The sequence below is a fragment of the Sus scrofa genome, chromosome 14 (genome assembly GCF_054392235.1).
Source record: "Sus scrofa isolate SSC_HxYL_T2T_F1_AM1 chromosome 14, Sscrofa_HxYL_maternal_Yorkshire_Landrace_v2.0, whole genome shotgun sequence".
NCBI lineage: Eukaryota > Metazoa > Chordata > Mammalia > Artiodactyla > Suidae > Sus > Sus scrofa.
In genome coordinates this window covers 158,004,338-158,022,246 of record NC_139396.1, presented here as the reverse complement: position 1 = coordinate 158,022,246, position 17,909 = coordinate 158,004,338, and the positions used below count along the sequence as shown (strand labels likewise).

General features: G+C 51.1%; 1 protein-coding gene across 7 annotated transcripts in view; it reads left to right on the top strand.

The window, feature by feature from the left end:
• The window catches only part of ADAM12 (ADAM metallopeptidase domain 12), a 380,482-nt gene that overhangs the window by 307,270 nt on the left and 55,303 nt on the right, over window positions 1-17,909 (top strand). For all 7 annotated transcript variants that reach the window (XR_014827150.1, XM_084995853.1, XM_021072593.2 and 4 more), the window contains 3 exons: window positions 677-854; window positions 5,534-5,623; window positions 7,376-7,571. Coding sequence is in view for 6 of the 7 variants with exons in the window: in XM_084995853.1 (XP_084851979.1) it covers window positions 677-854; window positions 5,534-5,623; window positions 7,376-7,571 (464 nt within the window). In the remaining variant the exon portion in view is untranslated. The remainder of the gene's footprint in view (window positions 1-676; window positions 855-5,533; window positions 5,624-7,375; window positions 7,572-17,909) is intronic.

The following is a 17,909-nucleotide window of genomic DNA, read 5'->3' as shown; positions in this document are numbered from 1 at the left end:
TGCTACAAGGAACATTGGGGTGCATGTATCTTTTCAAATTGGAATTTTCCTCTTTTCCAGGTAGATGCCCAGGAGTGGGATTCCTAGATCCTAGGGTAGCTCTCTTTTTAGTTTTTGAAGGAACCTCCATTCTGTCCTCCGTTGCGGTTGTACCAATTTCCATTCCCATCAACTATGTGGGAGGTTTCCGTTTTCTCTACCCTCTCTCCAGAATTTGTTATTTGTAGAATTTCTGATGATGGCCATTCTGGTCACTGAAGTTAGGATACTGCCTCACACCCTACACAAAAATAAACTCAAAATGGCTTAAAGACTTTTCAAAGTTCCGTTTTAAAACCTTTGTCCTTTCCAGCATGACCTTGGTAACTATGTTCACGTCACAAGCTGCAGACCCTAAGAATTCACTTTCTGTTGTATCATTTCACACGGACTCTGTCTGAACTTGTTGATTCAAAAGCCATCGAAAGGCCATTTCTTTTTGGATAAATGCTTTCAGGTCAGTGGTGGTGGAAGGGTGCAGGATTGGACCTTGGGTATAGCTTCAGGCCTTTGCTCACTGAGCCTAACAGTGGCCGCCTGGGCAAAGGGTGCCCGTGGGCTCCACTCCAGCTGTGCCAGGAGGACGCCTGAGGCCATTCTGCGCCCTGGGGACTGACAGGCTGGCTCTCCTCCGCAGGTACCCGTTCCCCGTGGTGTTCAGCAGCTGCAGCCGGAAGGACCTGGAGGCCAGCCTGGAGAAGGGCATGGGCGTGTGTCTTTTCAACCTGCCGGAGGTGCAGCCGTCCTTCGGGGGCCAGAAGTGCGGGAACGGATACGTGGAAGAGGGCGAGGAGTGCGACTGTGGGGAGCCGGAGGTAAGAGAGACATTTCCCGAACATCCGCCTCGCATTCGCGGCTGGGCAAAGAAGCCGGCACCCGAGGGGATCACAGCAGAAGGAAAGCACTAGAAATCCAGGACAGGCAAGTCCTACAGGGCCCCTTTGAACAAGCCCCGTAAGCCGGGGTGGCCTTCCTGAATGTGAAGTGCCACGTAGAGTAAGTTGTGTCGCTGGTCTAAGGAGATAAAGAATCTTCCCTGTCGCAGGGTGAGGACAAGAACAATGAAAAAGCATTTAGCTTTGAGGCTGACAAAGAAGAAAAGCCTTGGAATGCTCACTTCGCATGGCTACTACGCGCCATGTCTTTGGCTCTCTGGAAGGTGCGAGACCAGAGGGGAATTCGAAGCAGCAGCATTCGCTTTTCACCAAGAGTTGCAATCCTGCCCTTGCTGCTGCGGCCTCCTCTGTGTGCACAGCCTGAGGCTCTCGGGCTTCTTGCCTGCTTGTCTGCTTTCCGAAGCAATAACGAAAGCAGGGAACATTTGTCTCCAGCCAAGGGCTGATTGAACCCCGCTTTCTAGCTCCCATCAGGAAATATTCTTGTTTCTGTAGGGTCCGAGATAAAGTTAATCAACATAAAACTTCTAACAGCCATTTGTTAATCTCTGAATAATCCTGGGAAGGAGAGACAGAGACAAGACACAGGGAGACGGCCTGTAAAAACAAGGACCCCCTCAGAGCTTGGAGGAGGTTGTGTTTAGATTAAATGACAGCAAGTCATTTGTACAGGAGGCTGTCTAGAGTGGGATCCCCTCCCACCGGGGCTGACGCGCTCAAGGCGGGCTCAGCCAGCTTCACACGTGGGCTTAATGCCGGCTGAGGAAGAGCAGGTCTTGGGGGGCTGCTCTGAAAGGGGGATTCGAGGATGGCAGGGAAATTGCGCTGAGACTCTGGGGCATCCTGCACATTCCTGTGTTCATCAACCGAACAACTGGTTATGGATTTTCATCACATCCCAGCCCGGTTTCCTCCTTCAGCGGGAAGGCTCTTGGTCACAGTCTGACCATTTCTGCAAGAATGCTGGGAGTGAATATAAGTACCGGGGGACGGGAGTTGAGGAGATAGTTGGATCAAATATTTTCGTGCCCTTGCCAAGCTCAGGACCCATGGCCAAGCTCGGGACCCGGCACGGTCCACAGCGCGGTTTAATTTGCTCACAACGCGTAGAGAGTAGTTACTGTGCAGGAACAAGTCCTAAGGATGAAACCCTCGTTCAGACCAGTGGAGGGAAACTTCAGACCATCACGGGATGGGTTATGCAGAGCGGGAATTGCTGGGAGACTTTTTCTAATTGCTTTTTTACAAAAAGCAAAATTTGTTTAAATTACCCAGATTTCTCAGGAGAGGCCATGTTGACTTGCAATGGTTTATCTTTGATTTGGATTCCTTATAATTGTTTATTAATCAAATAAATTTGACAGCTCTTCGTGGAGCTGTGAACTCTCGGGTTTGGAATGACTCTATTAGCAGCGTTTATTCTGTATACCAGCGAGGCCACCAGCATCACTGCCACCCTCCCCATCACCCCTGAGAGCACTTCCACTGCTGCTATTTCCACTGCCGTCACCACCCCATCCTTGTCCCCACCAGCTCCACCACCAACCCCACCACCAGCATCACCCCCATCATGCAAGCAAATGCTTGGGTGCCTGAAAGTTGCCAGCTTGATGCCCTGACCTTCTCTTTTACCTCCAGCAAGGAGTCGTTCAGCTTTCACGGGGTGTCCACTGTCTCTCCAGGCAGCCTGTGGCGTTGCAGGCCAGCTTTGATGAAATCAGACTCCTGGCTTCTGTAGAGCCGTATTCTCTCTCGGTGCCTGTAATTCCCAACTGTGTATTTCTGTACATGGGGTCCTTATTTAATAGCAGCAGTTCTTGATATTTGAAGAGAACTCTTATCCTCCCCATCCAAGGTTCTTTCGTCCAAGAAATCTTCCCAAGTCAGGGCAAGACTTTTGCTTCCATGTTTAGTGTTCTGTCTTTATTTTATTTTTTTATTTTTGCTTTTCAAGGTTTAAGCTCAAACTGTGGCTGGTGGTATGAAAGCCCATTTCCAGTTTCCAAAAACGTTTGGTCAGACCTGTGAGCCTAGGTTCTTTACCTCCCTACTCAGCCACAGCTCGGGCCCTGGAAATGTCCAGCATGCTTGTGTTCCACATGGGCTCCCTCGAGCCCTGGTCCATGAAAGATCTGTGTCACCACATCAAGTGAGTGAATGGGGTCAGAACAACTTCCCCAGCTCACGACTGCACCCAGCCTCTGCTCCCTTGCTCCTAGAAATAACGGCCTCTGTCTTCAAGAAGATGCATGAGAGTGTTAACTCCAGTTCTTTGTGGTTAAGAATCCGTGTCTGTTACCTACAACCCAAGCATGACAATTAGGGCATTCGCTGAGAGTTCTCCCATGGCTTCATTACTCTTTCTTCTTTGGAGACTTAGTGTTCACTGACTCTGTTGAACTCCTCTATTGAGTACTGAAATAATAAATGCATCAGCAGATGAAGAATTTGTTTCTTCTGAGAAACAGAGCGCTGCAGAAGAAATAGATTCTGGGTAGTTGAAAGGCAAGTGCGTGCTGAAGCCTTTCGTCCAGGGCCTTGGATTTACAATAACCATAAGGATATCCTGACAACTCACTCATTCTTCCGGGCTAATAGGGTTGAGAAAGCAGCCTTATCTCCTTGTTTAAAGTCAATAGGATGCCAGTAGCTTGCAAATATCTTTTAAACTTAGTTATCTGTCTCACATTATCCATCCCCTTTGAAGTCAAAACCATTCTACTTGGCTGCATTTCCATTTGAACTGCTGCTTAGATTCTTCTGTAATTTGGTGGGGGGGTGGGAGGTCGTTCTTAAAGGCTCTTGGGACCCAGTTTTAGGATGGTCATTTAACTTAGGAAAGCAAGAGAATCTGCAGTTTGGTTAATGCGTCCTTAGGAGAGCTGTTTGGACCATAATGTACAGAATGACATTGCTGTATGTGTGATATGCACTGATCAGGAGTGCAATTGATGGACCTCATTTAAAAAACAAAACAACTTCCTCGATGATTATGAGTTACAAACCTTTACTGTCATGAAAGTTGCAGCTATGGCTTCTGGTTGGCAGTTTTATCTTATTGTAGATAGTATACACTCCGGATGTTTATAAAGTCCTTGAACAAATTTAAAATGTAATAACTTTGGCGGTATGTATAATAGGAGCCAATAGTAAACACTAGGAGTTCCCATCGTGGCTCAGTGGAAACGATTCTGACTCGCATCCACAAGGACACAAGTTTGATCCCTGGCCTCGCTTGGTGGGTTAAGGATCCGGCATGGCCATGCACTGTGGTGTCGGTTGCAGGTGTAGCTCGGATCTGGCATTGGCATGCCTGTGGTGTAGGCCAGCAGCTGTAGCTCCGATTGGACCCCTAGTTCTGGGAGCCTCCATGTGCTGCAGATGTAGCCTAAAAAAAGATAAAAAGAGTTAATTAATTCAGTAATTAGTAAACTCTAAATGAGAGCATAATTCATCAAGTTTTGCCCAGGGTACAGTTCGGATGTCTGGATTAGCCATAAATGTGGATTATCAACAAAATTATTATTAATTGCATTTATGATACTCATGATGAATTTATTCATGGAAGATGGTTTGTGGGCGTAAACTATATCCTATTGAAATAGCATATGATGGGCGTCTCTGCTGCCAAGAGTATGTAAATTCTTCAGCATGCATCATATATTACATAAAAGGACATTGATAAATTTATTAATACTGAAGACTCTTGAACTCTTCTAATGATAATTCAGTTTCTTCCAAAATGTGTAAACTCCAAGTTGTTGCAATGTTGCAAACACAAAGACAGCATACGTTCCCTCGATAGATGTGTCCGGCCTTTCGTTGAGAGCCAAGCAAAAGGTGACAACCTCTTGTTTCCTTTTTGTTAGAAGACATTGGGTACCTGTGACACACGGCATAACTGAGAGCTCTCTCCCTCTCTCCCTTTTATCTCAGGACCATCCAGCCACTGTTTCACTGTTCTGTTTAAATCCCTTGCCAGGCAATAGGCACAGACCTCCTTCCAGCCTCTCGCTCATTCTGAAGTCTATTTCTGACCTGAGGAGTGTCCTGTCCAGTGAGACAGCCCACCTGTGCCGAGAGCCCATCTATGGCCTTTGCTTAGATTGCAGGGGCTGTGGCTCAGACCTCATCAATTTGATTTCATTTCCTGCCTGTGTGCCCTAGACTAAACTCTGCATCAGTCTTGGAAGAGCAAAGTCTGTATGCATCTGTGTATATTTTTAAGTTCAGAGTATGCTGGTGATGCTGATACAATTCGCTGCAATAAGCCAGCAGCCAGCGATAATCGGGGACCCCCCCCCACTCGCACCGGCACCCTGCACACGCACGCAGGTGCCCCAGCTGCCCTGACGTGAATGACCTCCTGGTCCCCTCCTGTCTGGGTCCCTCCGCCCCTCCTGAAAGATATGCAAGTGCTGCCTCTCCCAGGCTATTCAAAAACACTTACCGGAAGCTTCGCTTTCTCACCCATGCAGACAGTGCTCGGTCAGGCTGGTTCTCTGGCTCGCTCTTTCCTTCCAGTCACTTAAGGTGCAACCTCTGCTTCAGGTGAGCAGATGCTCCCTGTGACCTGTCAAACCCGTTCCCGTCCCCAGGAGTGTGTGAACCTCTGCTGCAACGCCACCACCTGTACCCTGAAGCCAGATGCTGTCTGTGCACATGGGCTGTGCTGTGAAAACTGCCGGGTGAGTCCTCCGGGCCCAAGGTCACCCCTGTGCTTGGCAGGTTCAACACTGCTGCAGGGCAAGCAGTGGGCAGGACGAGGTCCCAGCCTCCCCGCTGTGGGAACCGCCATCCTTGTCACACAAGTTGGTTCCATCCATCTGCTTTTACTGCCACCCAGCCGTCGTGGGAAAGGCACATTCTCACGCTAAGTCATCTGCGATAAATTGTTCATTTCTGGGCTGAAAAGGCATTGGACCCCCCACACTCATGTTCCACGTTCAGTGTTCTGGTTGTGCCATTGGAGGAAGGTTTTGGGAACCAGTCCCCACTCCTGTCACTCAGCCTCACACCAGGTCCCTCTGCCAGATCCCAGGACCATCTACCCGCCGGGTGAGGAGCTGGGTGGGTTGTTCCCGGGACTCCGCGTGAACATCTTGATCTTGACCGGCCCCCAGCAGAAGGTGCCAGCCACCCCGGCCCAGGCAGAGGCGGCCGTTTGACACTTTTGCCATTTCTGCCGCCGTGCCGGCATCCACTTTGCCAGTTCCGTCGCTTCTCTCATTACTCAGAGCTGAGATCAGACAGAGTCAGAGCCTGAGCTTTGGACTCAAAGGTTCCGAGGGCTGAGTTTTATTTCCTTTTAATGAAGCCAATAGATGTTGGCATTCTGCTCGCAGGAAACTCCGTTAGTGACGCACGTGGAGCCCACGGCATTTCTGAAGGCATTACTGTGTTTTACTGTCGCCTTAAAATGCTCCTCGTCCCCTTCCTACTTGTAATTAACTTAGAGGGATTGTTCGGAGAAGCTGGCACACCCCCACCCCACACGCGGCAGCTGGTGGCGGAGGCCCCGGGTGGGGATGACGGTTCAGGGAAGTCACTGGCTCTGACCTCAGACAAGCCGTCCTGAGCTGGGAATTCTCCAACCACACGGAGGTGGGGCGTGGGTCTGATGGCTCCTAACATCCCATACGGCTCCCTCGCCTTGCATCTTTGCTACCTGCCCTTTTGAAGTCCTGCAGGCAGATGTCCAGCCCTAGGATTTGATGGCACAGTGACATTGCTGCTGTGAGGGTGCCCTTGGAAACAGGTCTGTCCACAAAGGCTAACGCTTCAAGGGCGAAGGTCACCCTGAAAACACGCAATGGTGTTGGTGCCCAGGGATCTTGTTCTTCAGAATCACTGAGTCCATCAGGCAGTGTTCCCGTCCCCACCTCCTCTGAGGTGACAGGGGCCAGCCACCAGCGTGTCTGCTCACCAGAAAACCCTACTGGTACGTGAAATTAAAAAGAGACTGTTCCAGGGAGTTCCCGTCGTGGCTCAGTGGAAGTGAATCTGACTAGGATCCACGAGGATGTGGGTTAAGTCCCTGGCCTCGCTCAGTAGGTTAAAGATCCGGCATTGCCATGAGCTGTGGTGTAGGTCGCAGATGCAGGTCGGATCCCGCGTTGCTGTGACTATGGTGTAGGCCGGTGGCTACAGCTCGGATTCAACCCCTAGCCTGGGCCACAGCTGTAGCCCAAAAAAGCAAAAAAAAAAAAAAAAAACCCAAAACTGTTCTGGGTTGCCCACTCGTAATGGAAAGGTGAACCCCAGAACCCATCAAGGGACTGTTTATTTAATGAGCTCCCTCTGCAATAAAGGGCACTTCCTTTGAAATCTTCACACCACCCAGTTCCCATCCACCCCACCCCAGCCCCGCCCGAGTGTCTCTGGGGCCCCGTCTCCCCCTCCCCCACAGTCACGGGCTGTACCCCACCTTCTCCTTTCAGCTGAAACCCGCGGGAACGGCCTGCAGGGAATCCAGCAACTCGTGCGACCTCCCGGAGTTCTGCACGGGGGCCAGTCCGCACTGTCCTGCCAACGTGTACCTGCACGACGGGCACCCGTGTCAGGGGGTGGACGGCTACTGCTACAACGGCATCTGCCAGACCCACGAGCAGCAGTGCGTCACCCTCTGGGGACCAGGTAGGTGGCCGCCTCCATGTGGGTGCAGGGGGGCAGGGAGCCCACTCTCTGTTTCCAGAAGCTTCCCTCCCGGCGTGTGCCATCTCAAAAGCTGCTGCCACTGAGCAGGAGCACCGGCTCCCTGGTAGGGCTGGGGCCACGTGGGGCACCGGGCACGCAAAAGCAGGTGCTGCCCGGAGCCCACCCCGAGGCACTCAGAGGGACCAGCAAGGCATGTGCGTGCACCGCTGTGTGTCTGTGGGGTGACAGGGATGAGCCAGCCTGGAGTCCCGCGCTCAAATGGCCTGTCAGGTGGTTGGGCAGATAGACGGACAGAACTTGCCACTGCCACCCTCGTGGTGTAAGCGGATCTCAGTGCTCAGGCCAGGACACCACTGGGGGCAGAAAGTGCCAGAGAGACAGGCCGGGCAGCCGGAGGCCGGGGGGCTGCCTGGGGAGGGCCCGGGGCAGTCCTGGTGCTGAGGATGGGGAAAGACATGACAGGGACAGCTGGCCTGAAGGCCTGGGTGCCAGAGCTTGGAGGAAGAACGTGGGCACAGGTCTTAAAGGGCCTCGAGCGCCTCTTGGGTTCTGAAGGCGCAGTGACAGATGCGTGTGTCCCAGAAAAAGCACTCAGATGGGAAGGTGGCCAGGAAGTGGCCGCTGTGTGACGGGGTCCCTTAGGGGCTGGGCACCACGTCCGGTGTCCTGGGCGTGGGTATCGTTTGGCCTTTGTAACCCTCCCACGACCCCTGAGGTAGAGGCAATGACTCCAGCTTTACGGCAGTTGAAACGGAAACCTCAAGGCTGGAAGTCATTTTCCAAGGTCGTGAGGCTGGGATTTAAACTCAAGTCATTGCGACCCAAGGCCCAGGTGTCATTCCCACACTGTCACACCAGAGAGCCAGCTCTTGAGCAAAAGTGCCACAGAAAGTCTAAAATGAAGCGGATGCTCAGATGTGAGAGGGGTGGGAATCAGTCCCCTTTGGGTCCCCCTCTTCCACCACCTCTTCTTCCGGGGCCAGAGGTCCAGGGCCTGGTAGGAGAGCCCCGGGCATGGGCTCGTCACCCCGGGGTTGTCCGCTTGTCTCCCACACCCCAGATTCTGGCCGTGAATCCCACAGAGAGTGTTTTCAAGCCCACGGCCCAGACTCTCTCGTCAGTCTTTGCCGCCTTCCTGTCGGCGGCTGGGTGACCTCAGTTCTGGCCGGCGGCCCCGGCTGTGGCAAGGCCACTGTGGTCAGCCAGGCCCAGGCAGGCTCAGGCCCTGTGGGGGAGAGAAATCGGATATGGGCCTTTGTCAGACGTTTATGGTGAGGTTTGGGGTTGAGGAGTGACGGGGAGAGTCAGGGAGGCAGAAGACAAAGACCAAACCTCAGGGCTTGGGTTTCAAATGTGATGCGTAAGCGATGACCCAGCGTGGAGAACAAGGCAGATGTTTCTTGGGGCAGGTCCACTGACCATCCCTGCCCCCCGCCCCAGCCAGAGATGCCCCCCTCTGTGCTTGGAACTTCGGGAGGGAGAAGGGAGAGCAGCGTGGCCGCAGTTACAAGGGGCTGTCTCATCTCCGGACGGTTCTCCAATGCCGCGGGCTTCGCCGATATGCCTGGGCAGGTGGAAAGAGGAGGCCTTTGGTGCCTGGAGCCTCGGTGCTTTGGATCCTGAGCGCACCCCAGCCCGACCTCGTCCTCTGCTGGGCAAAGGAGGGCTCGTGCTTCAAGTCAGGCGAAGGCCTTGTGATGACAAGCACAGAGTGGGGCCTCGCTGTGCACATGCCACATGGTCGGATGAGCTCCCAGTGGCTTAGTGACTTCAGACACCTTCCAGACAAGTGGGGTCGCCTGGGGACAGTGGCTGCTGCTCCAGGCCAGATCTTCACAGCCTAAAAGCATCCCTCGGGTCCGTCCCTTCCCAGCCCTTCTCCGGACTCGGTAACCTCCCCTTCTTGAGTTACAAGGGACGTTGTCACGCTCCCTTCCAAGGGGCATTACTGTGGCCAGAGCACACACAGCTCTTGGAGTGAAATGCCGTCTTCAGTGGCCTGATGAGTTAGAGCGTCTGGCCCCAGTTCCAGAGTGAGGTCAGAGGGGGCCCACAGCTCTGAGCCCCCGCCTCTGAGTGACTCAGCTGGCTGCGAGCCCTCGATTCATGGTGACCAAGGCTGGTATTTATTATCTCATCGGATTAGTCCTTCTCGAGCTGCCTGACCAGCGAGAGCGCCAGACAGGCGGACAGGCTGACAGCATGACTCACAGGCTGCGCTTTGCAAAAAAGCAAGAGCTGTAGGGAGGTACCTGCTCTGGAGCCCTTGGCATCCATGTGACCAGGGCAGGGACCACATGGCCTTGCCAGCAGACCTCTTCTCCCGACTCCTCCCCTCACCCTGGCGACCAAGGAGGCCTTTGCCTGGGCACCGGTGGGCTTGCTGGGAGAGGCGGCACATAGGCTAAGCAGCTGTGCCATCAGGAATGCTGAGTTCCTGGAAACAGCACGGGGACCAGGTTTGGGGAGCCCCCTCAGGCTCTTCATGTCCTGGGGTTCAGTCTCCCTTGGCCAACCCCTTCTCCTGACTTCACCTCATCACCCACCCACCCCAACTTCCTCGGGAGAGCAGAGAGCTCATGTGTCACAGCTGGCTGTGGCCCTCTGTGCCAGGGGACTTCTGAGAAAGGCCTTTACCCGCCCCCCTTTGCAAATGCATTGTGTTCCTTTCCTTCCATCACTCTGGCTGCCCCACTGTGAAGTTCAAGGGCCCTATGTGAGTTTCCTGCGGCTGTTCTAACAAATTCCCACAAGCTCAGCGGCTGGCGACAACATGAATGGACCATCTGATGGTTCTTGGGGTTAGAAGCCCTAAAATCAAAATGCTGGCAGGAACGTGTTACCCTCGGAGGCTCTGGGGAGAATCGGTTTCCTGGCCACTCCAGCCTGGAGAGGCCGCCTGCGTTTCACGGCCTCTTCATCCGTCTTGAAGTTGTCTGCACACCTCTGTCTCTCGGACTCTGCTTCTGTAGTCAGATGGCCCTCTCTGACTCTGGGCCTCCCGCTTCTAAGACCCTGTGGTTATAGGGGACCCAACCAGATGACCCAGCCCCTTCTTCTTAACTCGATGACGTCTTCAAAGTCCCTTTTGCTCAGTAAGGTCACGTATTCACAAGTTCCAAGAATCGGGACATGGACCTCTTTGGCGGGTCACGTTCACTCCAAAGGCATTGAGCAGACCACTTGCTAGCAGGGTGACCTCCGGCAGGTTCCTCGACCTTGCCGTGCCTCATCTGTAAAGTGGGGACAGCAACTCGCCTACCTCGCGGGTGAGTCCTTGTCCTTTAACGAAGCCTGTTGTCTGTGTCAGACAGTGTGAGGACATGCAGAGGCTGCTGCTTGAGCAGTGCCTGGGGCCGTGCTGAGGGCTGTGTTACTGCGGGGAGCATGGATGAGCGAGGCCTGGGCCTCGGGGGCAAGGGGCCAACCAGGAAGGGATACAAGACATGGGGTTGCCCTGGAGCAGTCATTGCCAGGGCGGGAGACTTCCTGCGTGCAGAACAGCAGGGGTCAAGATGCACAGCAACGGGGGAGGGGGGCCATCCCAGGAGACCTCAGGCCACTGTGCTTGTCTGGAGCTCCAGCTGTGACCTGGAGAGCAGAGAGCCAGCCTGCCCCCTCCCTGTCCTCTCATTTGCTGCCTATTCATCTGTAGCCACTAGAGCTGCTCCTGTGCGATGCCCATCGAGAGCCCCCGATCTGCCCAAGTGGCATACTTCCCACAGGCCCCGTGCACTCTTGCCTAGACCCGGAGTAGAGTCAGGATGTGACCGTCCCCGTTCTGGGGAGCTGAGGTCACTTCCTCGGCCAGGGCCCAGCCTGCTAGATGCACTGGGCTGAGAGCAGTGTATTGCTGCTTTACTGTGGTTCGTTTGAATTGGCTTTTCCTGATTCAGAAGAGGAAAACTAATTAAGGATGCTTTTGCACTATTTCATTTCCCATCCTTGAACAAATGCTCCAGGATCTGGACTGTGTTTGCTTTGGGGTCATTTTTGGCGCCTTACGAAGCCCAGGGACTGAGAAATCCAGGCGTCACCGTGAGTTCTTGTCCTGCCTGCCTCTGCCATTTGCACCCAAGTGACCTGGCCTGAATCCTTCCGTGACTTTCAGGAAGTCAGCTAGTTACTCGCTGCCCCGATCCGGCTGCCCAAACCCTGACCGGATGAAGCCCTTCCTTCCAGCTAACTATTCCCTTTTGAAATGGACTTTTCTCAATCCGGCATTATATTTCAATAAAATAATCCTGCTTCCAAATCTTTCTCCAAACAGTGATCGAAAATTCAAAACACATGCCTGCAGCGCCTGACTGGCTGTGTAATATGCTTCTCGAACACCTTTTGGGATTTTTGGTTCATTCGTTTGTTTTCCTGATTATGGTTATTGATGATGTTCCTGTTGGCTCAGAGTTGACACTTTTTTTTTTTTCTCCCTGATTTTTTTTGCCCGCAAACCTTGTATCTCAGGCCTTTCGTCTGTTGCTGTCCAACCCAGAAATGTTACCTGCAGTTCAAATTCTAGCTTATATTTAGGAGTCTGTCCACTTTAGTCTTAACAGCCACAATGATTTTCTGTCCGTGTGGCCTGACCTTTATTCCGTCTGAAATGCAGCTGGATGGGTTTCCTTGGGCAGAAAAGTTACTTTTGCCAATGTCGTTTATCCCATCCAGTAGCATCATCCCTGAAAACATTTTTTTGGAAATTCATCGTACCGATAACTATGTGTATAGAACCACAAGCAGTTTGCCCGAGGAGGTCCTGAAATATCTTAGTTTTATCTCTTTTTATCACTCACCAGAAAACAGCGTCACCTGATTTACGCAGCGGGAGCTGGCCAGAGGGTTTCCGTGGGCTGGTAGATATTCAGTGTGCATCGGCAAGACCAGTTTAAATGGGTTTGCTTTATGATGACACACGCCTGTTCGTGTCCTTAGCATCTACAGCTCTAGTGGCTACAGATGGGAGGAAAGGTTATTTTGGTAAAGGGGTCATATTGTTTAGGAGGCAGGAAAGTCCTCTTGGTCCCATCGTATGGGAAGGAAATGATGTGTTCGCTTGGGCTACGTTTTCCCGTGAACGCAAAGGCCAGTTTGGAGAGGAGAGACAGAGGGAGAAGTGTGAGAATAAGCAGGCTTCAGCTGTTGGTGAAAATGTCTGTGGATGTTAGTGACAGCGGTTGGGGAAATTTGTGATAGGAGGAGGGACCAGTGTGATTGACCTGGAGCAGTGCCCTCGCATAACGGGGTTGTTTTAAGAAGTAGATCAGGGAGTTCCCGTCGTGGCGCAGCGGTTAACGAATCCGACTAAGAACCATGAGGTTGCGGGTTCAGTCCCTGCCCTTGCTCAGTGGGTTAACAATCCGGCGTTGCTGTGAGCTGTGGTGTAGGTTGCAGATGCGGCTCGGATCCCGCGTTGCTCTGGCTCTGGCATAGGTCTGGTGGCTACAGCTCCGATTCAACCCCTAGCCTGGGAACCTCCATATGCCGCGGGAGCGGCCCAAGAAATAGCAAAAAGCCAAAAAAAAAAAAAAAAAGATATACCAGCACTGACCAGCACATAGTAACCTCTTGAATCACTTATAAGTAGAAAAGTAGACTAGAGTCCCCTTTAAAAAAAAAAAGAAGAAGAAGTAGATCAGGTCGTGTAAATGGTGCGCTTAATACAGGATGTCATCATCTCTCTTTCTAAAGACATAGGGACATGGGAACTTTGAACTACAATTGCAAATGTAAGTTATAGCGCCCTGAAGATAAACCTGGTAATTAAACTCCATCACTTCTTACAGAATTGTAGAATAAAGTATTATGTCAAAATTCCCTCTGAAGGGCTAAGTTTCATCTTTTGATAATGGCAGAACATCTAAGTGCTCCATTATTAAGAAATCAAAGACTATAAATGGATGTAATTTGGTAGCGATAAGAAAATTATTGTCATTTTTTCATGAGACAGACTTGAAGTCTCTCGTCTTCATGAAGACATGAAGACAGATATCTTTTTTAATAATGATTTTTATTTTTTTCTATTATAGCTGGTTTACAGTGTTCTGTCAATTTTCTACTGTACAGCAAGGCGACTGACAGGTATCTTTAAATGCGGCAACTTTGAGCCAGATCTGTGGCTTTACGACATCTTACTCATGGAGAGAAATCATTTACACCTTTTAAATTACTGACCATTCTGTCCCTAACACAAGTGCCAGGTGGCAGCTTTCACGCAAAAGCCATGTGAGATACTTGACTGGCCCCTCTTCCACTGCCCCACCTGGCATCAGTAGGTCCTGGCCGCCAGGGCGCTCAGGAAGCTGCTCTGCATTTGTGTCTTCTAGTCTGTTTTCTTTTTTCTTTCCTTTTGCTTTTTAGGGTCACACCCATGGCCTATGAAAGTTCCCAGGCTAGGGGTTCAATCAGACCTGCAGCTGCTGGCCTACGCCAGAGCCACAGCAACACAGGATCCAAGCTGTGTCTGCAACCTACACCACAGCTCATGGCAATGCCGGATCCCTGAGCGAGGCCAGGGATTGAACCCACAATCTTCATAGATACTAGTTGGATTCATTTCTGCTGAGCCACAGTGGGAACGCCTCTGGTCCGTTTCCTTTAACGATGCTTCCTTTCTGTGCAAGAGCTGTGCCTTCTCCCAAGGTCAGCATGGAGCCCCCTGCCTAGTTTCCTGGCTTGTATGATTTCTTACTTTATCGAAACTTGGAGGGAATGACAGTTTTTCTTTCCAGGAGGTAAAATCTCTGTCTTTTTGTGATTTTATATCTTCTTTCCTCATAAGGCAGCAGGGTGATTCTTCTTTTGATGGAAATGAACAAGGGAAAACCCAGAGTCACAACAGACCCAGAGGCAGTGTTCATTTACCCAAGCTGCCTTGTTCTGAGAAACTACAACCAACTGCCTCTGGGGAGAGCAGCTGCCTCAGGATGTGCTGTCCCTGTGGTTTTCACTCTTTCATTCTTGGAACACCACCTGCTCTGTGCAGGCCTGAGGCACCATCCTGGTCCAAGGAGGTTTTACTGAGGCAGGAGCCTCAAGGCGTCACAAGAGGCAAAAGCAAGTGTGATAAATGCAGGGAGGGGACAGCCCGACAGGCTGAATGAGAACAGGTGGGTCCCCAGCCTCCAGGGAGGTGGTGATGGAGGGGGCGCTGAAGGACCCAGCCAGTGATATCCAGCAGCACGGCAGCCCAGGCCCCTCATCCCAACCCTGTTGGGTTCCAGGGAAGATGCTGGCTTTGGTCGGGCATCCGTCACTGACCCAGTCTCATGACCTGTGGCATGAAGCACTCTGATGGGCCAGGCTTGGATCTCCTGCCCATCCCTTTGGCATTGGTTGAGCAGGTTAGCCCCACCTGAACCACATAAAATGGATTTCCCATGAGAAAAAGGGTTTCGTTCTTAGAAAAGAGATAGCGGAGAGGTGTTAGACAAAACCAACAACTGAAAAACTCTGCCATTCTTTTTTATTAAAATATAGTTGATTTACAGCGTTGTGCCAGTTTCTGCTGGACGGCATAGACCTCAGTTGGATGTGTGTATATATATATATGACATGCATGTGTACATTCTTTTTCTCATCCTGTCTTCTATCTTGCTCTATCCCAAAAGACTGGATATAGTTCTCTGTGCTATACAGCAGGACCTCATTGCTTACCCATTCCAAAGGTAATAGTTTAGGGGTTCCTGCCATGGCACAGCGGAAACGAATCCGACTAGGAACCGTGAGGTTGTGGGTTTGATCCCTGGCCTCACTCAGTGGGTTAAGGATCCAGTGTTGCCTCGACCTGTGGTGTAGGCCGCAGACAAGGCTCGGATCTGGTGTTGCTGTGGCTGTGGTGTAGGCTGGCAGCTGTAGCTCCGATTAGACCCCTAGCCTGGGAACCTCCATTTGCTGTGGGTGCAGCCCTAAAAAGCAATAAAATAAATAAATAAAATAGTTTACATCTAGTAACCCCAAATTCTCCATCCATCCCACTTCCTCCCCCTCCCCCTCGGAAACCCACAAGCCTGTTCTCCATGTCTGTGCGTCTCTTTCTGTTCTGTTGGTAGGTCCCTTTGTGCCATGTTTTAGATTGCACATGTGAGTGATATCATATGGTATTTGTCTTTCTCTTTCTGACTTCACTTCACTTCGTATGATCATTTCTAGTGACAGCCTTGTTGCTGCAAATGGTGTTATTATATATTAATGTATATTAATGCAGTTCTATATATGCATATTACATGAATGTATACTAATATATAGTCTGTATATTAATCTATATTAATGCAGTACTATATATGGTAGTTCTCTATTAACTAAATGTTTTCTGAGGCCCCTCCGTACTGTTTTCTGTAGTGGTTGTACCAATTTACATTCCCACCAACAGCACGGGGGGGGTCTCGTTTCTCCACACCCTCTCCAGCATTTGTCATGTGCAGATTTGCTCATGGTGACTATTCCGACAGGTGTGAGGTGGTGCCTCATGCTAGTTTTGATTTGCATTTCTCTCATAAGTAGCGATGTGGGGCATCTTTTTAATGTGTGCCTTTGCTGTCTGTCTGTCTCCTGCCATGCGTATCCACACATCTCTGCTGTCACTCCACACCGCACAAGGAGCACCTACAAAGAGAGGCTGCCTCCGAGGAGGCGCGTGCCCAGCTTGCCCCTGATGGTACCCAGACTTTAGAGTAGGAAATGTTAGTCCCCGGATGAGAAGAGCATCATACACAGGGTTCTCTCCCGTCCTCCTCTCACCTCTGTCAACTGTCACTCACCACCCTCACCCACCACGCACCCACGCGTGATCGAAACACCATTTTCAGAGAATTGGTGAAAATGGATCAAAGTTGATAAACGTTTGAACCCCTTAGTGCTTAAGGATGGAGAAACCCAAGATCTTCTCCATCAGTGTTGACCATGGGTTATTCATCACAGCGTGCTTTCCCCCCGGTCCTCCCAGGTGACGTGCACAGGTGGCTGGGCTGCTGGTCCTTTAGCCCCAACACACTCGTCTGCTCACTCCCTGCTCTGGTCCAACAGAGGCACCCCCCAACTCCGCCAGGGTGGCCACTGCAGGCGTCCCCTCCCTGGTCCCCCCTCGGCCCAGCGTGCTGGACACGTTGCATCCCTGTCTCATGGATTCACGTGAGGCTGTACGTTTTCCTCAGAGATGGAGTTTTGCTCCGTCTTGTGCTTTTTCTTTTCCACTTTCAGCTCGTTTTGGCAAGAAGAGGCCAGAGACATCTTACAGCTGAGTGTACAGGTGTTCTTTAAAAGGCCCGTGCTTTTTCTAAAGAGAGAATATAAAGAAATTGAGGCATTTCCCTGACACCCAGTTGTCCTTGGTGATCTTGTGAAGGGAGAGGCCAGATAGGGAGTGAGATCCTGCCATATAGAACAAGGAGCTAGATCCAGTCTCCTGGGTTAGACCATGGTAGAAAATAATATAAAAAAAAAGAATGTGTTTATATATCTATGTATAGATAGATATGACTGAGTCACTTTGCCATACAGCATAACCTGATACAACATTGCAAATCAACTGCATTTTAATTTCAAAAAAAAAAAAAAAAAAGATTTACGGAGTTCCCGCTGTGGCTCAGTGGTTAACGAATCTGACTAGGAACCATGAGGTTGCGGGTTTGATCCCTGGCCTTGCTCAGTGGATTAAGGATCCGGCATTGCCGTGAGCTGTGGTGTAGGTTGCAGACGGGGTTCAGATCCCGCGTTGCTGTGGCTGTGGTGTAGGCCAGTGGCGACAGCTCCGACTAGACCCCTAGCCTGGGAACCTCCTTATGCTGCAGGAGCAGCCCTAGAAATGGCAAAAAGACAAAAAATAAATAAATAGATTTAGTCTTCTGGCAAGTTTGTAAGTACACAGTGCAGCATCGTTAGCCGTAGGCACTCTGCTGTACGGTAGGTCTCTAGAGTTTATGCCTTTTGCATAGCTGAACTTTTGTCCCTTTGACGCCGCCCCTCGCCCCCTCCCCCCGGCCCCTGGCAATGACCATTCTTCTACGCCCTGTTTTTAGATTCCATCAGCATATGCAGGATTTGGCTTTCCGTATCTGCCTTATTTCACTGAAGCATAATGACCTCCAAGTTCATCCCTGTTGTCACCAATGGCAGGATTTCAGGAACCGTCTCGTACAATAATTTTCATTGTACATACATACTGCATTTTCTTTCTTCATTCATCTGTCTGTGTACACCTTGGTTGCTCCTGTGGCTTGGCTTTTGTGAGTGATGCTGCAGGAGACATGAGCATCCAGGTGTCTCTCTGTGATCCTGACTCCTGTTCCTTTGGCTGTGTACCCAGATGTTGACATGATGGTC